Genomic DNA, 20,729 nt, shown 5'->3' with positions numbered 1-20,729 from the left:
AGCTTGGGAGACCACCTTTTACCGCAATCACCTTCCTCCAACTCCCCGCTCCGGAAAGATACAATAGGAGTAAAACCAGGCAGCCTTCGAAACACCCTTTAAGTAATCCTATCCTCCTCACCAAATTGGTGCCTTTAAACAACTTATAACAAGTCATAAACAACTTATTCAAAAAATTTTGAAACCGACACTAATTTCAGACTGTAGAAGATAGGAAATAATCTTAATTTTTTTTAAGTGAGTACGTTTTTTAAAAGAAATGAGCAGGCTTTTTTTTTTTCTCTCTCTCTCTCTCCCACTGCACCCTTAACGCAAGTTCCAAGATGCTCCATAGATGGAGAATTGTGTCGAAATCGGGGGAAAAATGGGGCGGGGCGGGGGGGGAGCAGTGCACACCGGGAGCGAGGGCGAGATTCTGGGATGGGACACCACAGTTGGTTCCTGTGTTTGGCATTTCAAATGAAAACTGGACCTGGCCTTACAGGTACCAGACTAAGCAAGAAACTTGGGAGTGAAATCTTAGATATCCGAATATGGCAAGTGTTATATCAGCACATACAATCTGCCCTCATAAATCCGCAAACCTGGGAGAGACATAAAACCTGGCCCGGACTCTATTCCAAAGGTGGGTCCGCTGGGCTCCAGAACCAAGCCCCTCAGGATTGCGCAAACTCAGTTGCTACCTCTCTCGGTCTCTCCCTCCTCCCTCCTCTTGCGGCTGTCAAAATCCGTACTCAACACTTCCTAAAGGTCCGGGACTCAGCTCCGCGCATGCTCAGTATCAGCCCGGGTGCTTAATACACACGTGCTGACGGCCAGTCGCGGCGCCTGCGCGGTAGCTGCCTGGAGTCAGTGCCCTTAGGACGTACGCCTGTCGCACCTTGACTCCTGCTGTCCGCGAGAGCCGGTTTGTGCTCAGTGTCCTGTGCACACCCTTGCAAGCGTCGGCGCCATGAGTATGACTTCCAACGTACGAGGTGAAGTGGGGCATGGGAGTGGGTGCGGCTGTCGGCCTGCGCACTGGTTGCAGCTGCTTGGACTGATACTGCTGCCGTGCGTTCCCGCCAGTCCTGTAACCTTGAAATACAGAAGGGCAAAAGCTCCGCGGGCCTGCAAGGCTCCCCGGGCCGCATGGGGCAAGGGGGTGAGATCAGGCTACGATCGCGGGGCATAAGTGCCATGGGGGCCATGCAGGTATCTCCCCAGGTGTAGACCTCGTTTCCCCTAGCTAGCTAAACCCTAAATCCTAATGAGCCCGCTACGCTGCTAGCTTTTCTTGTTCTCCCCTGAAACTCCTGTTAGGTCACAAGACTTGGGGAAAAAGGAAAGGTAAAAACAAAAGCAAAAAAAAAAAAAAAAACTTCCCCCGTCTCAAGGTTTAAATCACCGTAGAGCAAAAACGTGGATTTCCTGCAGCTCTCAAGCGAGGCATGACTAATCACATTTTAGTTTTGCACATTTTTTTTAAAAGGAAGAAACCCAATCCGAGGTCTTCAGTTTTACCAGGTTTTTTTTTTTCCCCCCCCTTTTTTTTTCAATTATGCCTCTAGCATCTGGCGCTCGGTGGCGGTAGTCCTGGAGCGAGGATTAAAAACAGCTCTTTTCACGTTTCTCAGCCTTGCTTCCCTAGTGCTGGTACCCAGCTTTCTGAAATGTTACTTCAGAGAAGGTCCGGTTAAAATTAAGGGACTTTCTAGAAGTCAATTAATATGGAGCTTCACTTTATAGCAACTCTTAGTGGTAGTATAATTGTTAATATAATAATGTATACCCGCTGCGTGATAGAAGTGATCTTTGCCCAGATATAAAACACCACACCTCAAGGTTTGGTTCCCTGTAAAAGTAGTTAGGTAAAAAGATTGTCCAGAAGTTAATTTAAAATAGCCTTATTGATTCATGTATTGCCAGATTCTATAACAGATCCCTGGTAACTTGTGCCCTAATTTTGTAATAGTCTATAAATTGGAAAATTCACTTGTAGCCAAAAGTTACCTAACTGAATGAAAGTGATAACGCATGACCTTTTTAAGTTACTAATGCAGTATATAAGAGCTGGTTATTTGCACAACTTATTTTCAAGTTTTCAAAGTTTTTATTTCACCTAAAAGCATAAAGATTGTTGTGAGGACTATGAGGAGGGGCCCAAAGCCTTTGTAAATCACCTCTACGGGTGCCTTCTTCCACAAATACTGTGGTGTGGCAAGGGACAGATCCATTTAGATCTCAAATTCTTCTACTCTGTTTTTAAACCAAACCTGTTCATTGCTATAGATTGAAAATCAGCTTAAATCTTTTGATTTGGGGGAGGATGATCATGTCTTTTCTCAGTTAAGTAAGTGAATTATATATATATATATGTTTTATAGTTTGTGTATATATTATATTGTTATAAAGGGAATAGGATGGTGTTTGGCACTGGACGGAGGAGCCTTGTGGGCTACAGTCCATGGGGTCACAAAAGAGTCAGACACTACTTAGCAACTAAACCCACCGTAACAACAAAGCACGATATAAATAAATGTTAAATAAAAAATTAAAGGGCGTGTATATGCATGCAGAATTCTTATTTATATTCAGGTAAAAAAATAATGGGTGGGAGACTTCCTTGAGGGTCTGGTGTTTAGGACTCGGAACAGATGGAGTAGCAAATCTCTTAGAGAAAAGCTTCATCTAAATTATTTCATCTGATTGATGATTGTCATTTACAGCTTTATTGCTACTTCTGTTTCAGGTATTCCTTTGGAAAAGGTGTGTGAATTCATTACGTATTCTAATGTATTGTCTATAGGTAGAAGATAAAGTCAAGCATTTATCTGCTGATACTTTTTAAGTTGACCTATCTTTATACTTAGAAGTGTCTCTTATAATAGTAAGCTTCTGGGGTGGCTCAGATGGTAAAGAATCCGCCTGCAATTCAGGAGACCTGTGTTTGATCCCAGGGTGGGGAAGATCCCCTAGAAAAGAAAATGGCAACCCACTCCAGTATTTTTGCCTGGAGAATTCCATGGACAAAAGAGCCTGGCAGGCTACAGTCTGTGGGGTTGCAAAGAGTCAGACACGACTGAGCAACTGTCACTCACTCACTTCCAATGCAGGGGTCCTGGGATCCGTCCTTGGTCCGGGAACTAAGATCCTGTATGCCACTCACCTCACCCAAAAATTAAATAAATAAATTACAATAAGAATAATAAAATGAATTTTAAAAAATAATGGTTGCGCTAGAAATAAGATGAATGCAGATCAGGTCAGGACATGAATCTGGTAGAGGCAATGAGGATGAATAATTGGAATTGTAATCCAACAATCGCAGTCAGAGAGATGGCTTTTGTTACCCACTTTTTTTTCCTTACTGATGTATAATTGACATTATACCACACTTACTTTCTATGTAATGTTTGTGAGTGTGTGTTTGTATGTGTGCTCAGTCATGTCCAATTCTTTGGGACCCCATGGACTATAGCTTGATAGACTGCCGGGGTCCAGCCCCGGTGGATCCAGGGTGATTCGAAGGTGGGGACGGAGTCAGCGTCTTTGGAAAAATACATATTTAATCACAGATAAAGAGGGATTAGAAATGGATAGTGTAGTAGGAAGATCAGTGGAGAAAAAGAGGCTGAATAACTTAGATTACATGGAATAGCATCCATGCTCCAGATGGGAATTCAGCCAGAAAAATGGGGAGCAGAAAAGAACGACATGAGGGAATCAGTCTTTCCGGAAACTGATCCGATTTCTTTATTTTTGGGTTTGCTTATATACCTTTTGTTACACATAGGGATGAATACAGAGTCACGTGGGGGTCAGCAGTCCTGACCTTTATCAAAATCAGGTGCTTCACATAAATGTATAAAAAAAGGTACATCATCTTCTGGCCATGAGTGAGACCTGCTGACATTTTATGATCCTTTCTTCCTGATAACCAAAAAACTTATTTTTTCCAAGGGTGTTTTTTCTTAAACCAAGCACCGCCCTCCAAATAAAGTTACATTCCTATAGGGTGAGGGTGTAGTGAGTTACAATCAAGAAAGGAATTTATTTAACCCAAGGTTAACATGATTAGTCTTAAAGGTTAATACTTATTTTTCATATATGTTAGTTATATTCATTATAAGGGTAGGGGACATGGAGATTTAGCAGCAAACATCAGCCCAACAAATGAAAATCCTTTCACCAATGCTCCCCTTAAGATCTGTTTAGTCTTAAGATATGATAAAGTTACATTTTTACATAGCAAGGACACAGTGATTTATAACAAAGTACAGTGATCTATTACAAAAGAGAAAATCCATTAACTCAAAAAGTCTAGTATTGCTAACATCAAAAACTACTGTATTTCCTTTTCTATATTCCAAATACATTAATTAATATATTCCCAGGTGCCTAAGGATATGGAGGCCTGGCGGCAATCATTGACTCAACAAGAAGAAAAAGCCCTATGCTAATTAAGACTCTCCAAATACTCCAAAACTCTCTGTGCTGTTTATGGTTGAGAGGTAGTAAACAATCATGTGGGTAGTGGCAGGAGTATGGATAATCCTGTCACACAAGCTAGTCTGTCAGCAGAGAGGTTTGACCTGAGACATCCTTGTCCCACCCAGAGCAGGGAATTAGCAGCAATTATTGACACAACAAATGAAAAACCCTTCACCAATATAATTCCTAACCAACCCACTATACTAATAATTTCTAACTCCACAAGAGAATTTGCCTTTAGTAAGTCTAAAACATCTCGTGCCTCTCAGATTGGGAGGCTGCAAACAATCACATGTGGCTGGACTAACCTATACAGGTGGGCTAGATAACCTTCAGAGCAGTCCCCGTAAGCTGAAACACTCTTGTCACGCCCAGGAATTTTTATTGCCTTGGAGCTGCATCTCCGAGAGAAACGGTTATGGGGGAGAGCCCCCCGTAAAGTCAGAGGTGTAGGTGAGAGCATAAAACAGACTCTGGTTTTGGGGTTAGATGCTCGGGAACAGGGGGTTTCCTGAGGCTTGATCACGCCTTTGCGTATGCCAAGCCTCCTTCCTCATGACCTTTGCCATGGGCGGAATTCCTCATGCTGGCCCCCGGCAATAGACTTCTCTGTCCATGAAATTTTCCAGGCAAGAATATGGGGGTGGGTTGCCATTTCCTACTCCAGGAGATCTTCCAGACCCAGGGATTGAACCCAAGACTCTTGCATCTCCTGTATTAGCAGGCAGATTCTTTATCACTAGTGCCACCTGAAAAGCCCCTTTTTATAGGACACCAAATATTTATTGCAGTTTTAGAAACTATAAGAAACATTAAGCAGCTTTCACTGCTACAGAGTCCCCATTCTCGAATGACTCTTCCTCATACCCAATAGATGACTTCTAGGAAGTTTACTAAACTTCTTGCTCCTCTGTATCTCTAAAACTCACTGAATCTGCTCTCATCTTTAATTTAATCCCTTTCCTTCTACTTTACTCTCAAGGTATAAAATAGGTGTTAGGCTGTCTGCCTTGGCTTTGTTATGTAACCCAAACCCTGAGCACTACAATGGAGGTGGTGGTTTAGTTACCAAGTGGTATCTGACTTTTTGGGACCCCATGGACTGTAGCCCTCCAGACTCCTCTGTCCATGGGGTTTTCTAGGCAAGAATACTGGAGTGGTTGCCATTTCCTTCTCCAGGGAATCTTTCCAATCTTGCTCTCCTATGTTGCAAGGGGATTTTTTACCCGCTGAACCATCAAGGAAGCCACCACCACTACAATGCATGTAACCAAAACTAATCCTCTGTTATATCGTTGTCTCTTTTATTGAAACTAACTATAATTTTCCATTCCATTTAATCTCAACATATAAAAATACTGTTTGGGTTCAATAAATTTATCGAGTCATTTAAAGGATTTGTTTTTTATCTGCGAAGGAATGTGCAGATCATACTGCAAATAAAGGAGATAGCTCCTATAGGTTATAAGCAATAAATAATGAAGGGACTTGGGAGCTAGTGATGAAACGAAATTGATAGAGAATTGATAATTGTTGGAGCTGAGTGAGGGTAAGTGGGAGTTCATTACACTATTTTCTGTGTTGATCTGAAGCGTTCCATAATGAAGTTTTATTTTTAATCTCAGGAAGTATTTGAATTCCACTCTTTGATGCTAAAGGACAAGATAAGGCCAAAGAGAAGTCATTTTTGTGAGAGCAATGTGATAGTAGTATAGACAGACGCAGTAGCAAATTCAAATTAGGAATCTGTTACATCTTTTTATTGCACTAACATTGGACACTGCCTGTACACTTCTCCTGGAAAGAAAAACATTACCAGGCATAGCCTACAGATCTGAGGTAGACCCAAGAAAGGCAGAGATTTAAGCACAGCTCCCCTCCCCCTCTCCTGAGGTGGAGGGTACATTCTGATTCCATGGCAGTTGACACTGGATAGGAGAGGACAGTTTGGGGCCGAAAAGAGGCTAAAGGAAAAGAACAGGGTGAGATTTCTGTCTTGGGTTAAAGCAAATGATTCCCACAGTAAAGAAAAGTTAAGAAATGAGTTATAAATGAGGGTGTGGGATTTGGGAACAAGTTGATGTTTTCTGTATCTGTAATTAATACTAAGAAAACCAAAGAATATATACAAAGAATGTAAGCCAAGGGAAAAGTAAGAAAGGGAAGGATTATTTAGAAATGTATTTTTTTGTATTTTCTATATTGGCATATGTGATAATTGTATAGATAGAAAGCATGGTTAAGCAAAGGAAGCATTTGATCTAACTATAGGACTACTGTGCACTGAGAGAGGCATACAAAAAAGGGAAGTAAGGATAACTAGAAGAGGCAGAAATAAAGCTCAGGATATTTCTGGACCCCAATTTTGAAAGAATGTCTGAAACATGCCAACTGAAATCTCTTTAGAAATTAGGTCTTGATAAAATCCCTTGTTTACCCTGAGGTTGTGTCTGTTCTTCATAGATGTATACACTGTCAAGAACTAAATGTTAGGATTTTGCTTATTGCTTTTATCTGTTTACTGTCTTGGGTTTTCAATCCTTTGTCCATTGTAATTGTTGACTTTGGAATCCATCATTATTCTCGTCTATCTCCATATAGTTTCCTTTTCTCTCTTTTCCCTAGAGTTGCCAGTGGCATCCATAGCTTTTTGCCAGAAAGACTGATTCAGGCTGCAGTAATGAAATGATAAAACAGCAACATTTTTCTTATTCTGGGAACTTTTATATTTGTCTCTAATGAGGTTAGAGAATTAGAATTTGGGAAGGAGGGAGGGATGGAAGTTGTTTTCTTAAGACCTTATCTGACTCTGATTCTATCAAACTCATTGGAGCAAATGCAAAGCCATTTCCCTAGCACACATATGGTGCCGTGAAATTTATGTACTGTCATAAGTGACCCTCCTTGGGTTAGGGTAACAGAGTACATGTTTTGAGACAAATTAATCCTAGCCAGCTGTAGATGTTTTCAATCTCAGACATTTATATAATATGTAAGCACCATTAAAACATATATGTTAGCAATACTTCAAATTTCACCTCCAAAGTAAGTAGTAACTAAGATCAACAGCATTTAGGGAATTATTTTATTTCAGTCTTTTGGCTGTTTGCCGCTTTGAAGTCTGCCTTAAGGATTCAGCATTCAGAAGACATAATTGAATATATACCTTTGAAGCTCTATGTTAGCCCAGTTTGTGATGGGTAATTAGCTATTCAGAGTGGCTTTCCCTTAGCTAAGAAGTGGATTCCCATACCTCCTGACATTTTGTCTAGGGAATTCCATGATTGAAAAAATGCATCAGAAACGAAGATCTTGAATCAAACTAGAAATCAGAGCTAGTGTCAGCCCTGCTTGGAGTTGCCACAGAATGATACTATGAAGCAGGTAAAATTCAAGGCAGGGAATTCCCCAGCAATCCAGAGGTTAGGACTCCATGCCTTTATTGCCATGGGCCTGGGTTCAATCCCTAGTCAGGAAACTAAGATCCCATAAGATGCACAGTGGCACCAAAAACAAAAAATCTATATCCTTTATCACTGAGGAAAAAAATAACATTTGTAATAAAGAAATAAATTTTTAAAAAATGTTTGATTAATGAAACATAGCATTCAAGACAAATCTATACAAGGCGTGTAGCTGAAAATATCTTTCAATGAGGCCAAAGGTTTGAAGCTATCATATGACTTATTAACTTTTTGCAGTCATGCAGCACATGGGAAGGGTATAAAGTTAATGTTTGTTCTAGGGGATTATAGCAGAGAGGAATAGAAGGGTTACATTGCCAGAAAAACAAACTAAATTTTTTCGCAGAGAAAAATACTGTGGTTGAAAACAGGAGCCAAGGAACATGCTAATTAGAAGCACTTAATAAAAACTAAATTATTAAACAAGCTAGAAGGGAAGACTAAGATAAAAGGAACTAAGTGTGAGAATGGTTATTTCCTTCCATTAGAGTTTTGTAAGAATGAGCTCCAGTTTTATGTAAGGTACAATTAGATTCAATGATTACTCACATTAGTACAATAAGAAATTTGACTCAGTAGTGCAAGTAAGCCATACAGTTAATTATTCATTTTATGTTTTTATTTGGCTTTGGAATGTGTTTTTTGTACTTATCTCTCTAGGGCTTTATTTGATAGTCTGGGAACTTATTTCAAACACTGAGAAGATCTGACTCAGGAAATGCTGGGACGCAGTCCAGTGTGTTTATCCTGACCCCTGTTCAACTTCTTCCTGCAGTCCACTCCATGCTGGGACTAGACAACTCTCCTCTGAGGCTGAGGCTAACCAGACTATGCAGCACCCTCTTCTCTCCACAATTCTCTGGAACTGGGGTAGTTGTTAAGTGCTTGGACTTCCAAAGGATCCTTGAAAAGCTACTTTAAAAAAAGAATAAACAGATGGCCTATTAGTCAAACAAATAATTGGGCAGGAAAATGTCTTTTTTTTTTAGTTAATTTTTTTTTTTTTTATAACACTGAACCATTTTGTATTGGGGTTTAAAATGTTGTGATAGTTTCAGGTGAATAGTGAAAGGACCCAGCCATACAAACAGTCGTTAAATTTAAAATGAATTTGTGGAGAATTCACATCATTCACTAGTGGATCATGTAAATTTAGAATTTATTAAAGGAGAATCTAACTGTAATTATATTATGTTTTCTATGAAATTAGTATATTCTGGTTCTTATTTTAATGAAACACTTTGAAATTAAAAAACAAAAAAAAATTTGCGTGACTTTGAATGTTTAATATTAAGGCTTGGTTTAATTTTGTCCTTTCTTGCTTTTTCTTTGGATAGCATTTCTCTTTGAGGTTATTCCTTTTTAAATGACTATAGGACCTACTATTTAAATGAATCACTTTGTTAACATAATCACCTCCTGATAGTAAGAGGGATAAGAGGTTCTTGTTTGTAATCTGAATTTTTATGGCCTTATTTGTAATCTGGATTTCATTATGTATGAGGTTTTTTTGCCTTTTTTTTAAGCAATAGATATGTGCAGGCTCACTAATGTAACTAACATCACTCAATAGAAAATATACAATTGCCTCAGTAAGGGCTGGGGAAAGTTTTAACAAGGGACTACTACACCAGTGTGTTCTGATCATTTTGTTAACGTTAAAAACCTTTGACTGTTGGGATACTTAATACTCAAAACTTGCATTTCCTGAACGTTCTTGTTAGATTATAAGTATGCGTTTTGGTTTTGATAATTATTCTTGTTTTCCTTCCCTACTCTAGTTGAATGGATCGCAGCTGTTACCATTGCTGCTGGAACAGCTGCAATTGGTTATCTAGCTTACAAAAGATTTTATGTTAAAGATCATCGCAACAAATCTATGGTAAACCCTCACATCCAGAAAGACAACCCCAAGGTAGTACATGCTTTTGACATGGAGGATTTGGGAGATAAAGCCGTGTACTGCCGTTGTTGGAGGTCCAAAAAGGTAAGAGAAACAAGTCCTTTATGTCAACGTCATTTTTAATGTAACATTCCTTTTTAAACTATCTTGTCAAGCTGGCATCATCATGAATTGTTAAGATCTGTTCTTTGGGCTTCCCTGGTGTCTCAATCGGTAAAGAATCCACCTGCAATGTAGGAGACCTGGAGTCCTTGGATCGGGATGATCCCTTGGAGAAGGAAATGGGAACCCATTCCAGTATTCTTGCCTGGAAAGTCCCATGGACGGAGGAGTCTGGTGGGCTGCAGTCCATAGGGTCTCAAGAATCAGACACAACTTAGCAACTACACCACCACCACCACCACCATCCTTTCTTCTTTTCTTTCTCTTTTTAATGGAATCTCTGTTTTCTCTATTTTCTGTGTACTCTTCAGGAATATATTTACTGAAATGTATAACCACCACACAATAAAGTTACATCACAGCCTTGTTGAGTTAGGTGAATGTAACCATATTCTTTGCCAAAGAAGAAGGAAAAATTCCTTTGCTTATTATGTTTAGAATTTCTTCCCCAAGTGTGTCTTAGTGTCCCCTATCCCAGGAAAAGGAGTATGCAGCCTAAATAAAAAGAGAAACAAAAAATTAAAATAATAAATAAATGCAAAGAGAAATAGGTCTTTTTTTTTTTTTTTCTCCTCTTGGGGTTTCAAGCTCCTGGATTCTAGGATAAGTTTTGGAGATATCTAGAAATTCACCTGAAACTATCACAACATTGTTTGTTAATCAGCTAGTAGCTCTGTTGGTAAAGAAACCTCCTGCAATGCAAGAGACCTGGATTCGATTCCTGGGTCAGAAAGATCCCCTGGAGAAGGGATAGGCTACCCATTCCAGTATTCTTTCGCTTCTCTTGTGGCTCAGCTGGTAAAGAATCTACCTACAGTGCAGGAGACCGGGGTTCAATCCTTGGGTTGGGAAGATCCCCTGGAGAAGGAGGGAAAGGCTACTACCCACTCCAATGTTCTGGCCTGAAGAATTCCATGGACTATATAGTCCATGGGGTCGCAAAGAGTCAGACATGACTGAGTCTTTATTTTATACCTCAATAGAAAATGAAAGTTTTTTTTTAATAAAAATTAACTGCTAGTTTAAAAAAAGAAATATCAAGAGAAACTATGAGAAAATTGCCCCTGAAGATTTCTTACCTAGTACATATGTACTGACCCTGTATCCTAAGCTTTCTTTAAGCTGCAACTCCTATATTTAAATATCTAACACAAGATTTTTTTGTATCTTTTTTTCTTTTGTGAGAATTGCATTTTATCAAGTTCCGTTTGGAAGTATGCCTGTGATACATGCAGCTTCTAGATAGTGATGACAGCTAGTGATCTAAAGATGGTAAAATGTTCTTCTAAGGTCATCTTGAAAAGCTTCATACATTGAATGACTTTAGAATTTCTGGTATATTTAGAGAAATACGATGACATACTGTGTGTACTGCCACTATTTAGCATTTAAATAAAATAGATTTGATACTGTGAGGCCTAAGAACATAGACAATAAAAATGATGTATCTATTTCTGAAAGCATGTTGTATTAGGGACCTCATCCCACAGTGGAAATCTATTATCACAAATTACATGTTACAGATAAGGAAGAAGTCACATACCAGGTACTGGAAAGCAATCCTACTTACCCCCTTCTCTGGCTGCAGTTGATGTTGTATAATCCAGTGATGACAGACCACTTAGATTAAGAATTTAGTAATATCTTTAGAAATTTCTTTTTTTTTTAATTTTTATTTTTACTTTATTTTACTTTACAATACTGTATTAGTTTTGCCATACATTGACATGAATCCTAAGTCCAGAGTTGTATTGGTCCTTTAGTCAATGATCTAAAATAGTTCATTTAGTTTCTATTACTAGATACATGCATGAGAACACTTAAAATAGTGAAACAGCAGGTGTCATAGATGTGTATAGTTGGTGCACTATGAGTGCTTTAAATAAAAGAAAGAGCTTGTTACACTGTGGGCTCAAATTTTCTGGAAAGGCATAGTGATATCCATAGGAGTTCAATTGCCCCCTGGGAAGATGAATCAATGAAGACGCTACTCTGATCCTTGTACCTCCTTCCTCAAAAGAATAAGTCCGAATCAAAAATCTTAAATACCAAGGAAACAGTTCACCTCAAACTGGGACTTGAACCCATGTGCAGGGTCTCAAACACAGCCAGAACCCTGCTTGGGACTGTAGCCCATGTGGTGGGGACTGGAACCCAGCTTTCCATTGATCTTATATGGAGGCTTAAGTTCTAGTGGAAGTTGACTTGTTTGCCATCTTGGACCTTTTTGGTTCTAATCAGTTTATGTCATGTCCTTGGGCTACATCATTCTTTTAAAGATTGTGCCCTTCGCCCTTCCCTCCTGTTTCATCTTCGAAAGGAGTTTCCCTCCCAACATGGGGGAGCACCCTGTCAGGGAGTTCAGACATAAAGTTATACTTAAACCAGAGTGCTCACTGTGGGAATGAAGAAAAATGAACAGATACATGAAACATTTTGAAGGAAGGATTAGCCAGTGAAGGAAGGATTAACTGTGAATGATTTGTGTGGAAGATTGAGGGAGGAAAACTGAAGCTCACTGAAGTGTCTTGCTTAAGATAGGATTGTAGGGTTAGATGAGATGGTGCCATCAATGGAAATAAGAAATTCGGAGTGAATGGCTGATTTTTCAGGACACCAATGAAAATTGCAATATCAAAGAGTGACATTGAGGTGACATTTGAATAGAAACGTACAGCAGTCTGAAGTGTGGGACTAAAGTTGAGACATCAGGGTTGGAGATAGCAATCAGCAGAACTGTGAGTCAAGAATAGGAATGCAGCAGATCCTTGGTACAGATAAAAATCAAGGAAGGGCTAAGTAAGAAATCTTTAGAGAATTTTCCGTGTCTTCTAAAAAGGAAAAAGAGTCAAAAAAGGAGATGAAATGGACACCAGAGTTAAATGAAAACTAAGAATATCATGGCTTCAGAGTGAAAAAGGGAAAAGTTTCAAAGAAGATTTTGTTATGAACATCAGTGTGTGCAAAAGACGAGGAGGTGAATAGACTGTTAAACTAAGACTGTGGGGTAAAGCAATTAGGCAATTGACCTTTTGGCATCATTTGAACAGAATAATTAGAATAGCAGCTGTGTCCAAGTTGGTTACAGTATGAATGTATAAATATGACACTGCATGGAAAAAAAAAAGAAATAAGATGACTGCTTGAGTGAAGCCAAGAGTGTTTGCTTTGGTTGGGTGTTTGGACTGCAAGGAGATCAAACCAGTTGATCCTAAAGGAAATCAACCCTCAAGATTCATTTGAAAGATGGATGCTGAAACTGAAGCTGCAATACTTTGGCCACCTTATGCAAAGATGCAGCTCATTGGAATTAACCCTGATACTGGGAAAGACTGAAGGCAAAAGGAGAAAGGTGTGGCATAGGATGAGATGGTTAGATAGTATCACCAACTCAATGGACATGAACTTGAGCAAACTCCAGGAGATGGTGAAGGACAGGAGCCTGGCATGCTGCAGTCCATGGGGTCACAAAGAGTCTGGCATGACTAAGCAACTGAACGACAGCAACAAAGGGTCAATAAAGCAAATATGGGCTTTTACAAACTAAGATCTCAAGTATTTCAGGAAAAATCACAAATGGACACAAGCTAATGGTTTAAATGTTTCCATTTTCTCAATGTCTTCTTTCTTTTTAGGCTTGTCTTTTATGTCATTATTAATCCTCTTTGCATCTATGATTTGTCAGTTCTGAATTTTCACTGAAGCTTGGGCACTTTTTATTCTCACATGAGTGGATTCAGAGATCACTTTGAATGCTTTTCAAATTAGTGGATGTGCTTGTTCTCCAGAAATTTTTGAAAACTCCACACATTCCTGAGGTTCTTTAAGGTTGTCACACAGGTGCCAAGTCATATATTTACATGTCTATGCACAGAAGGCCTATAACTGATAACTTTGATTAGATGCCTATATTGAGTTTATTTTCAGTACTTTTTCTTCATATAAACCAGTTGTTTTTATAATATTAATAATATAACAAAATTTAAGCTCCTATCCAAAAAAAAAGTTTCATGTGATATAAACTAATTCAATTTTAATTCATTCTTTTTTTATCGAAGTATAGTCAATTTACAATATTGTGTAAGTTTCATTGTATATGTTTGGCTGTGTCCCTTTGCTGTTCACCTAAAACTACCATAACATTGCTTGTTAATTAGCTATACCCCAATACAAAATAAAAAGTTAAAAAAAAATATTGTGTAAGTTTCAGGTGTACAGTGGAGTGATTCAGTTTGGGTTTTTTTTTTTTTTTTTTTTTGCGGATTATATTCCATTATAGGTTATTACAAGATATTGGATATTATTATATCCAATAATAATAATCCATATTGCTTATCTATTTTTTACATGTGGTAGTTTGTATCTGTTAATCCTATACTCTTAACTTGTCCATCTCCCCTCTAATTCATTAAGATACAGTCACTAGTAACCTGTTGGGTGTTTCTAACATTTTGAGTAGTTTTCTCAGACCTAATGAATCAGATCTCTTAGTCATGTTCGGAGAAGGCAATGGCACCCCACTCCAGTACTCTTGCCTAGAAATTCCCATGGATGGAGGAGCCTGGAAGGCTGCAGTCCATGGGGTTGCTAAGAGTCGGACACAACTGATCGACTTCACTTTCACTTTGCACTTTCATGCATTGGAGAAGGAAATGGCACCCCACTCCAGAGTTCTTGCCTGGAGAATCCCAGGGACGGGGAGCCTGGTGGGCTGCCGTCTATGGGATCGCACAAAGTCGAACACGACTGAAGTGACTTAGCAGCAGCAACATGGTTCATTCCTCCTCTCTTCTCACCCACACCCCCCCCCGCCTAGTGTGTCCACTGCTCTTCAGAAACTAGCTTGTTTGATAGTATTTCACAAAAGGGCTATCCCTAAGTAAAGTGAGAGAAAAAGGAGCCAATACAAAGGAAATGATTAAAACAACTACAGGGAGAAATCCCATCTGAGACCATGGTGGGTTGAGAGACTGGAAGGAAACAAAAGGACAAGCAATGATTTGAGATTCGCCCTTAACAAGAAATAGTCTTTCAAAACAAGATGAGGGAACCTTGATATCAAAGGGAACAGTTTTCAGCAGTCTTACTAGATTCCCATCCCCTACACACCTCAAATAGGTTACATCATTTACTGAGTTATGTGGTGGCCATTGGGTAGGCAGGAGAAAGTTTGAACGAGGACCGAAGGAGAAAGCAGACTAAGAAATAAGGGGAAAGATGAGCCAGTTCATGTCAGTAGCTCAACTGAAATTGAAATGTAACTGGAGAATCATTTTCTTGCCTTTACAACTTCAGAATTTGAGTTGGGGTTTTTTGTTAGTGGTGAGTTTGTTTTTGTTTTGAGGAGCTGGGCTGTGATTATGGAAAGTCTCCATCCCATTAATGGTTAGAGGTGTGTTGCACTGACTCCCTTTCTTCACAGACACAATATTCTAAATATTGGTTACATTGCTTGCCCAATCCATATGAAGACAGTCTTGTAAAGTCTTAATTTTTTCTTATGTATTTTCCTATTATATCTACTATCTTATGCTTAACATTGCTAAAGTTAAGTACATAAGAATGATAGAAAATGTCATATTCTCTTTTGTAGTCTCAAAGATCTCATTGCTTTTATGTTCTTTCTCAACCAAAGCAAGTTCATTCCTCAGAACAATTTATGGTAATGAGCCAGATGGCCCCAGACAGCCTCCTTGGAAATTATAATCCAAACTCTAATTAAAAATACAAAGTTTAGAGAAAGAAGATTCAATTTTTTTTTTAATTTTTGCAAGTAGAATAGATAATTCAAGGAGTATTTATTTACCTCTATGTTGAATCTCCCTAAAAACAGAAACAGCTTAATTTGGGATGTGAGAACCAACCATTAAGAAGAAACACATTTTGTGTTTTCTTATGAACATCCTACCAAGTCTGCTAACTTTCCAAGAGGAGAACAAGGATCTCTAGGGTTTTTTCCCCTAAACATTTATTCCCATCTCTTCTCCACACCCTGTCTTCTCTACTTGTAAAGCTGCTTAAGATTGTAATTTTCTAATTGGGTTAACAAATGATAGGATATTTTCTGGACATACAGAGAAGGCAGCCAATTTAATTCTCAAAATTTTCCCCAGGATTTGTTAATAAATAAACAGTGACATCTTAGAACAAATTTAGAATCATCTGTGAGCTAAACGTTTTCTCCTCATCAATTCTCTGATTCTTTTAAGTATTGATACTACATGAACTGAATTAAATATACCTTTTTTTAAAAAATTTCAGCTCTTTGCTTGACATTTTTAACACATTTAAAATTTTAAATGAAAGAGGACTAATAAAATTCGTTTTCATTATATTGTTATTTAATACAAAAACTGCTGTACTTCCTAGATTATGCTCAAAAGTATATATCCACCACATGTTTTCTTTCTCCTGCACAGAAAGGTAAAAAATGAAATAAGATACTTTCTGAAAAACACAAATATTGTCAGATAATTTGCCACTTGAATTTTTGTACCAATAATTACCATTCATTAGTTTATACTGTATTTAGTAAAGTATGAGTTAATTTTAATATATTTCATTAATACATATAGCACATTTTTATGAAATTGCTAATCCTTTCTTGAAATAACTCATTTTGGCTCTTTGTTGTTTGTTGGGGAAAAAAAAGTTTAATCTTTTAATCATCTTAAAATAAGAAATCTCTAATGGATAAATATGACCAACCTAGATACCATATTGAAAAGCAGAGACATTACTTTGCCAACAAAGGTCCATCTAGTCAAGGCTATGGTTTTTCCAGTGGTCATGTATGGATGTGAGAGTTGGACTGTAAAGAAAGCTGAGTGCCGAAGAACTGATGCTTTTAAACTGTGGTGTTGGAGAAGACTCTTGAGAGTCCCTTGGACTGCAAGGAGATCCAACCAGTCCATTCTGAAGGAGATCAGCCCTGGGATTTCTTTGGAAGGAATGATGCTAAAGCTGAAACTGCAGTACTTTGGCCACCTCATGCAAAGAGTTGACTCATTGGAAAAGACTCTGATGCTGGGGAGGATTGGGGGCAGGAGGAGAAGGGGACGACAGAGGATGAGATGGCTGGATGGCATCACTGACTCGATGGACATGAGTCTGAGTGAACTCCTGGGAGTTGGTGATGAACAGGGAGGCCTGGTATCCTGCGATTCATGGGGTCGCAAAGAGTCCGACATGACTGAGCGACTGAACTGAACTAATGGATAAATACAGAATGCCTAATCTTCACATGAAGTTTGGGAAATTATTCTGACTAATATTAGGTAATATAGGAAGTACTATTAAAAGATGTATTGGCCTCTGAACAGAATGATTTTGAATCCTGAGTTTACATTTTAGAGGCATGCAGAGGTTTATATACTTTGAAAAAAAAGCATAAAAGTTAATTAAGAAATAGCCAGAGTCTACTTAGTCACTCCTTTTTTCTGGAGGAGAAACAAAAGTGAAAGTCACTCAGTCGTGTCTGACTCTGTGACCCCATGGACTGTACAGTCCATGGAATTCTCCAGGCCAGAATACTGCGGTGAGTAGCTATTCCCTTCTTGAGGGAATCTTCCCAACTTAGGGATCAAACCCAGGTCTCCTGCATTGCAGGAGGATTCTTTACCAGCTGAACCACAAGGGAAGCCCTTTGGAGGAGGGGAGGAGTATAATTGATTTACAATGTTGTCTTAGTTTCAGGTGTGCAGCAAAGTGAATCAGTTATACATATACGTATATCCACTCTAGTTTCTTTTCCTGTATACATTAACCGAATAGCTAACCTATTTTATATACAGTAGTGTGTATATGTCAATCCCTATTTAAAAAATGGAGTTTGTTTTTTTTTTTTAACAATGTAAACCTTTTTTCTCACTGTAAAATCACCTGTGTTTGTATATTAAATATATGTCACTTTGAAATGCTGTTCTTTGCTTTGGAATACAGTTCCATTTGATTTTTATATGGCCTGTTTTGTCATCCATGCAAGAAAACCCGAAAGCTTGAGTTCATCTGTTTGCTACAAGGACTTGTTTGTAATATGAATATACTGTGCCACATCTTATTGACAGAAGCAATTTAAATTTCATATATATCATATTTGTATTGCTACCCCAGGATAGATTTTACATCTAGAAATTTACAATATGATGATACCTTGAGTTTTTTTCAAGGTAGTTTTTAACTAATGTACTGCCTCTCAGAATTATATACAGATAGTAAAATTAAGATTGAACTTCTTTAACATCAACTGAATGTCATTTTAGTCTTTGACACATTTCATCAAGGTTAAAGATTATATACCATCATTGTCTAGTTTCAGGTACTGAAAATTATACTTCCTTGGTGGAGTAATAAGGTGATCTTACTCTTCAGACCAAGACTCCTAGCACTTTGCTCTTCTAAATAGGCTCCTTCAGTGGACGAGTATACCTTATTCCAGAGTGAAGTTACATTCCAGACAAAAAGAATAAAACAAAGATTCTAGGTATCATCATTTGACATGAAATAAAAATAAAAGGTAAAATATAGAAGGAAAGAAAATAATTTACTGATAATTATGAAATCCTGAGAAACACCTAAAAACATTGTTGAATTCTTATTTTCATCATTTAACAATAAAGAGGATATACTTGCAAAAAACAAGTGATATACAGGCACACACACACAAATATATATTTATATATATGTGATATATATCAAGAATAGTCAGATATGAAAATATATACTTAATGCCTGTAAAACATATAAAGCAGAAATGTTCATATCAGAAAAATGCATGAGACCTGAGGATAAAGAACAGAAGAGAAATAAAATAGGACTTGGCCAAAAAACTCTCAAGTTTATTTGGAAGAATAAATAGGTAAAGGATAAACTGGAAAGTTTTAACAAAGAAGAAATGTGAAGGAAACCAGCCCTACCTAATACTGAAGCAATTTTAAACACAGTCATTATCTCGTAATAGGCTGATGAATAAGATAATGTGGAACCTATAAATAAACACTTTATATGTAGACTTAATTTTAATAAAATTTTGAATGAATGTAAAACAATTTGGGAGGCAACCACTTCTAATAATACTGAAGCAACAGATTCTTAAGTGCTGTTCTTAGAACAGCATTTTGCAAGTTGCACTCCACAGAACATGATGATAATGGACATCAAAGAAGTGTTTGTAAATCCAGTCAGCCTGCGAAATTTGAGGTTAAAATTGTGTATCTGTGTGTGTTTTTATTAGAGAATAATTGCTTTACAATATTGTGTTGGTTCTGCCATACGTCAATATAAATCAGCCACAGGTATACATATGTCCTTTCCCTCCTGAACCACCCCTCCCAACTCCCACCCCGTGTGTGTGTGTCTTTAATAGTAGCTCCTCTTTAAAATAATAATATATGTTGTTAACCAAGAGAACTGTATATGTTTTTTGTATACGAAATGAAACCAAATCAGAATATTTTGCAGTGAGCTCTGGGGAAGCACCGTGTTAAATATTTAGTTTTGTCCCTTTTCCCCAATGTGAGATCTTGAAAACAAATGGAAATTTATCACATCTCCAGGAGAAAGAAGTCTCCATGATGGATGTTAACAAGGGAAATACTGAATTATTTGTATGAAAGTACAGAAATTAAGGATATGAACAAATAAGCAAAATAAAAAGGGTTGGGGTGAAAAATTGCTATAAAGTCGATTAGCAAAAGGATAATGAACAGATTGATTTTGAACAAATTATGAACCTAAACTCTTTCCAGTAGATAGGTCAGGGATACAATTCACTAGAAAGGAAATATGACTAGTACATAAACATAAAAAAGGTTTTTCACATCCATAAGCAGATATCACAAATGGAAATGCAGTTAATGATCTGTGTTTTATCCACAAGTCAATTTCTTTCTCCTCCTTAGTGTGTACACTTTACATATGCTCATTCAGAAAACCATCTCTAAGGTAGCCAAGAAAAATCTACTGAGTTATCGTGTTATATATGTGAATTAAGTGACACCCTACTCTGCCAAACATAATACTGATTTTGCAGTTAGACATTTCACATTCTTTCTCTTCCTAGTTCCCACTCTGTGATGGATCTCACACAAAACACAATGAAGAAACTGGAGACAACGTGGGACCTCTGATCATTAAGAAAAAAGACACTTAAATGGACACTTTTGATGCTGCAAACCAACTTGTCATGATGTTTCCTGATTGTTTAATTAGAATGACTACCACTTCCATCTAATTCACCTCCCCTGGATTCTAGATGTGTGGTAAACTGTAGCTTTCATATTCACAGCATTTGCCTTACATGTGGAACCATTGTGGTGCACATCTGTTGAAACAAAAAAGGAAAAACAAAAAACCAATCTCATGGCCTGTGGGTTATTTTGGTCTTGTAAGGATCTGTTTCTTTACATTTAAAACTGACATTAGATTATAGTTGTATGTCAAAGTTAACGTATTAAATTATTCTCAAAATCATGTATGTGCAGATTGTACTTGTAAGTTTCAAAGAATTAATCACCATTTAATATTACTTAGCCTAGAAAGTAAAATGGGTGTGATTAAAGCTACATTAATCTCCTAATAACAATCTAGGAAAAGCCTATTATGACCTTGGTTTTTTCCTTGATCAGAGTACTGATACTAAGAAAATACAGTTTTTGGGTTTTCAATCAAAATGAATGTTAATTCTGCTTAATTATAAGTGGGCCAGGTCAGTAATAAAGGGACAGTAA

The 20,729-nt window shown here is 37.7% G+C and overlaps 1 protein-coding gene across 2 annotated transcripts; it reads left to right on the top strand.

Annotated features, from left to right (window-relative positions):
• The first annotated feature begins 828 nt into the window (after nucleotides 1-828).
• On the top strand, nucleotides 829-20,483 carry CISD1 (CDGSH iron sulfur domain 1). Of its 2 annotated transcripts, XM_052661012.1 has the most exons (4): nucleotides 859-977; nucleotides 8,713-8,807; nucleotides 9,719-9,924; nucleotides 20,063-20,483. In XM_052661012.1, exons 2-4 carry the CDS (start codon nucleotides 8,768-8,770, stop codon nucleotides 20,150-20,152), a joined length of 336 nt encoding a protein of 111 aa, XP_052516972.1. In that variant the 5' UTR covers nucleotides 859-977; nucleotides 8,713-8,767; the 3' UTR covers nucleotides 20,153-20,483. The 2 variants fall into 2 exon arrangements, with proteins under 2 accessions (XP_052516973.1, XP_052516972.1); XM_052661013.1 differs by lacking the exon at nucleotides 8,713-8,807 and having other exon boundaries at nucleotides 829-977; nucleotides 20,063-20,478.
• The last annotated feature ends 246 nt before the right edge of the window (nucleotides 20,484-20,729 follow it).

The sequence above is a fragment of the Budorcas taxicolor genome, chromosome 23, assembly GCF_023091745.1.
Source record: "Budorcas taxicolor isolate Tak-1 chromosome 23, Takin1.1, whole genome shotgun sequence".
Lineage (NCBI taxonomy): Eukaryota > Metazoa > Chordata > Mammalia > Artiodactyla > Bovidae > Budorcas > Budorcas taxicolor.
The sequence above is the reverse complement of the archived record's forward strand: the minus strand, read 5'-3'. Positions and strand labels throughout refer to the sequence as shown.

Excerpts from the sequence above, each read along its gene's own strand:
- CISD1 (XM_052661012.1), top strand. The coding sequence starts at position 8,768 with ATGCAGCACCCTCTTCTCTCCACAATTCTCTGGAACTGGG. Across the intron at positions 8,808-9,718 it reads CACAATTCTCTGGAACTGGG|TTGAATGGATCGCAGCTGTT; the intron begins GTAGTTGTTAAG and ends TCCCTACTCTAG. Across the intron at positions 9,925-20,062 it reads GTTGTTGGAGGTCCAAAAAG|TTCCCACTCTGTGATGGATC; the intron begins GTAAGAGAAACA and ends TTCTCTTCCTAG.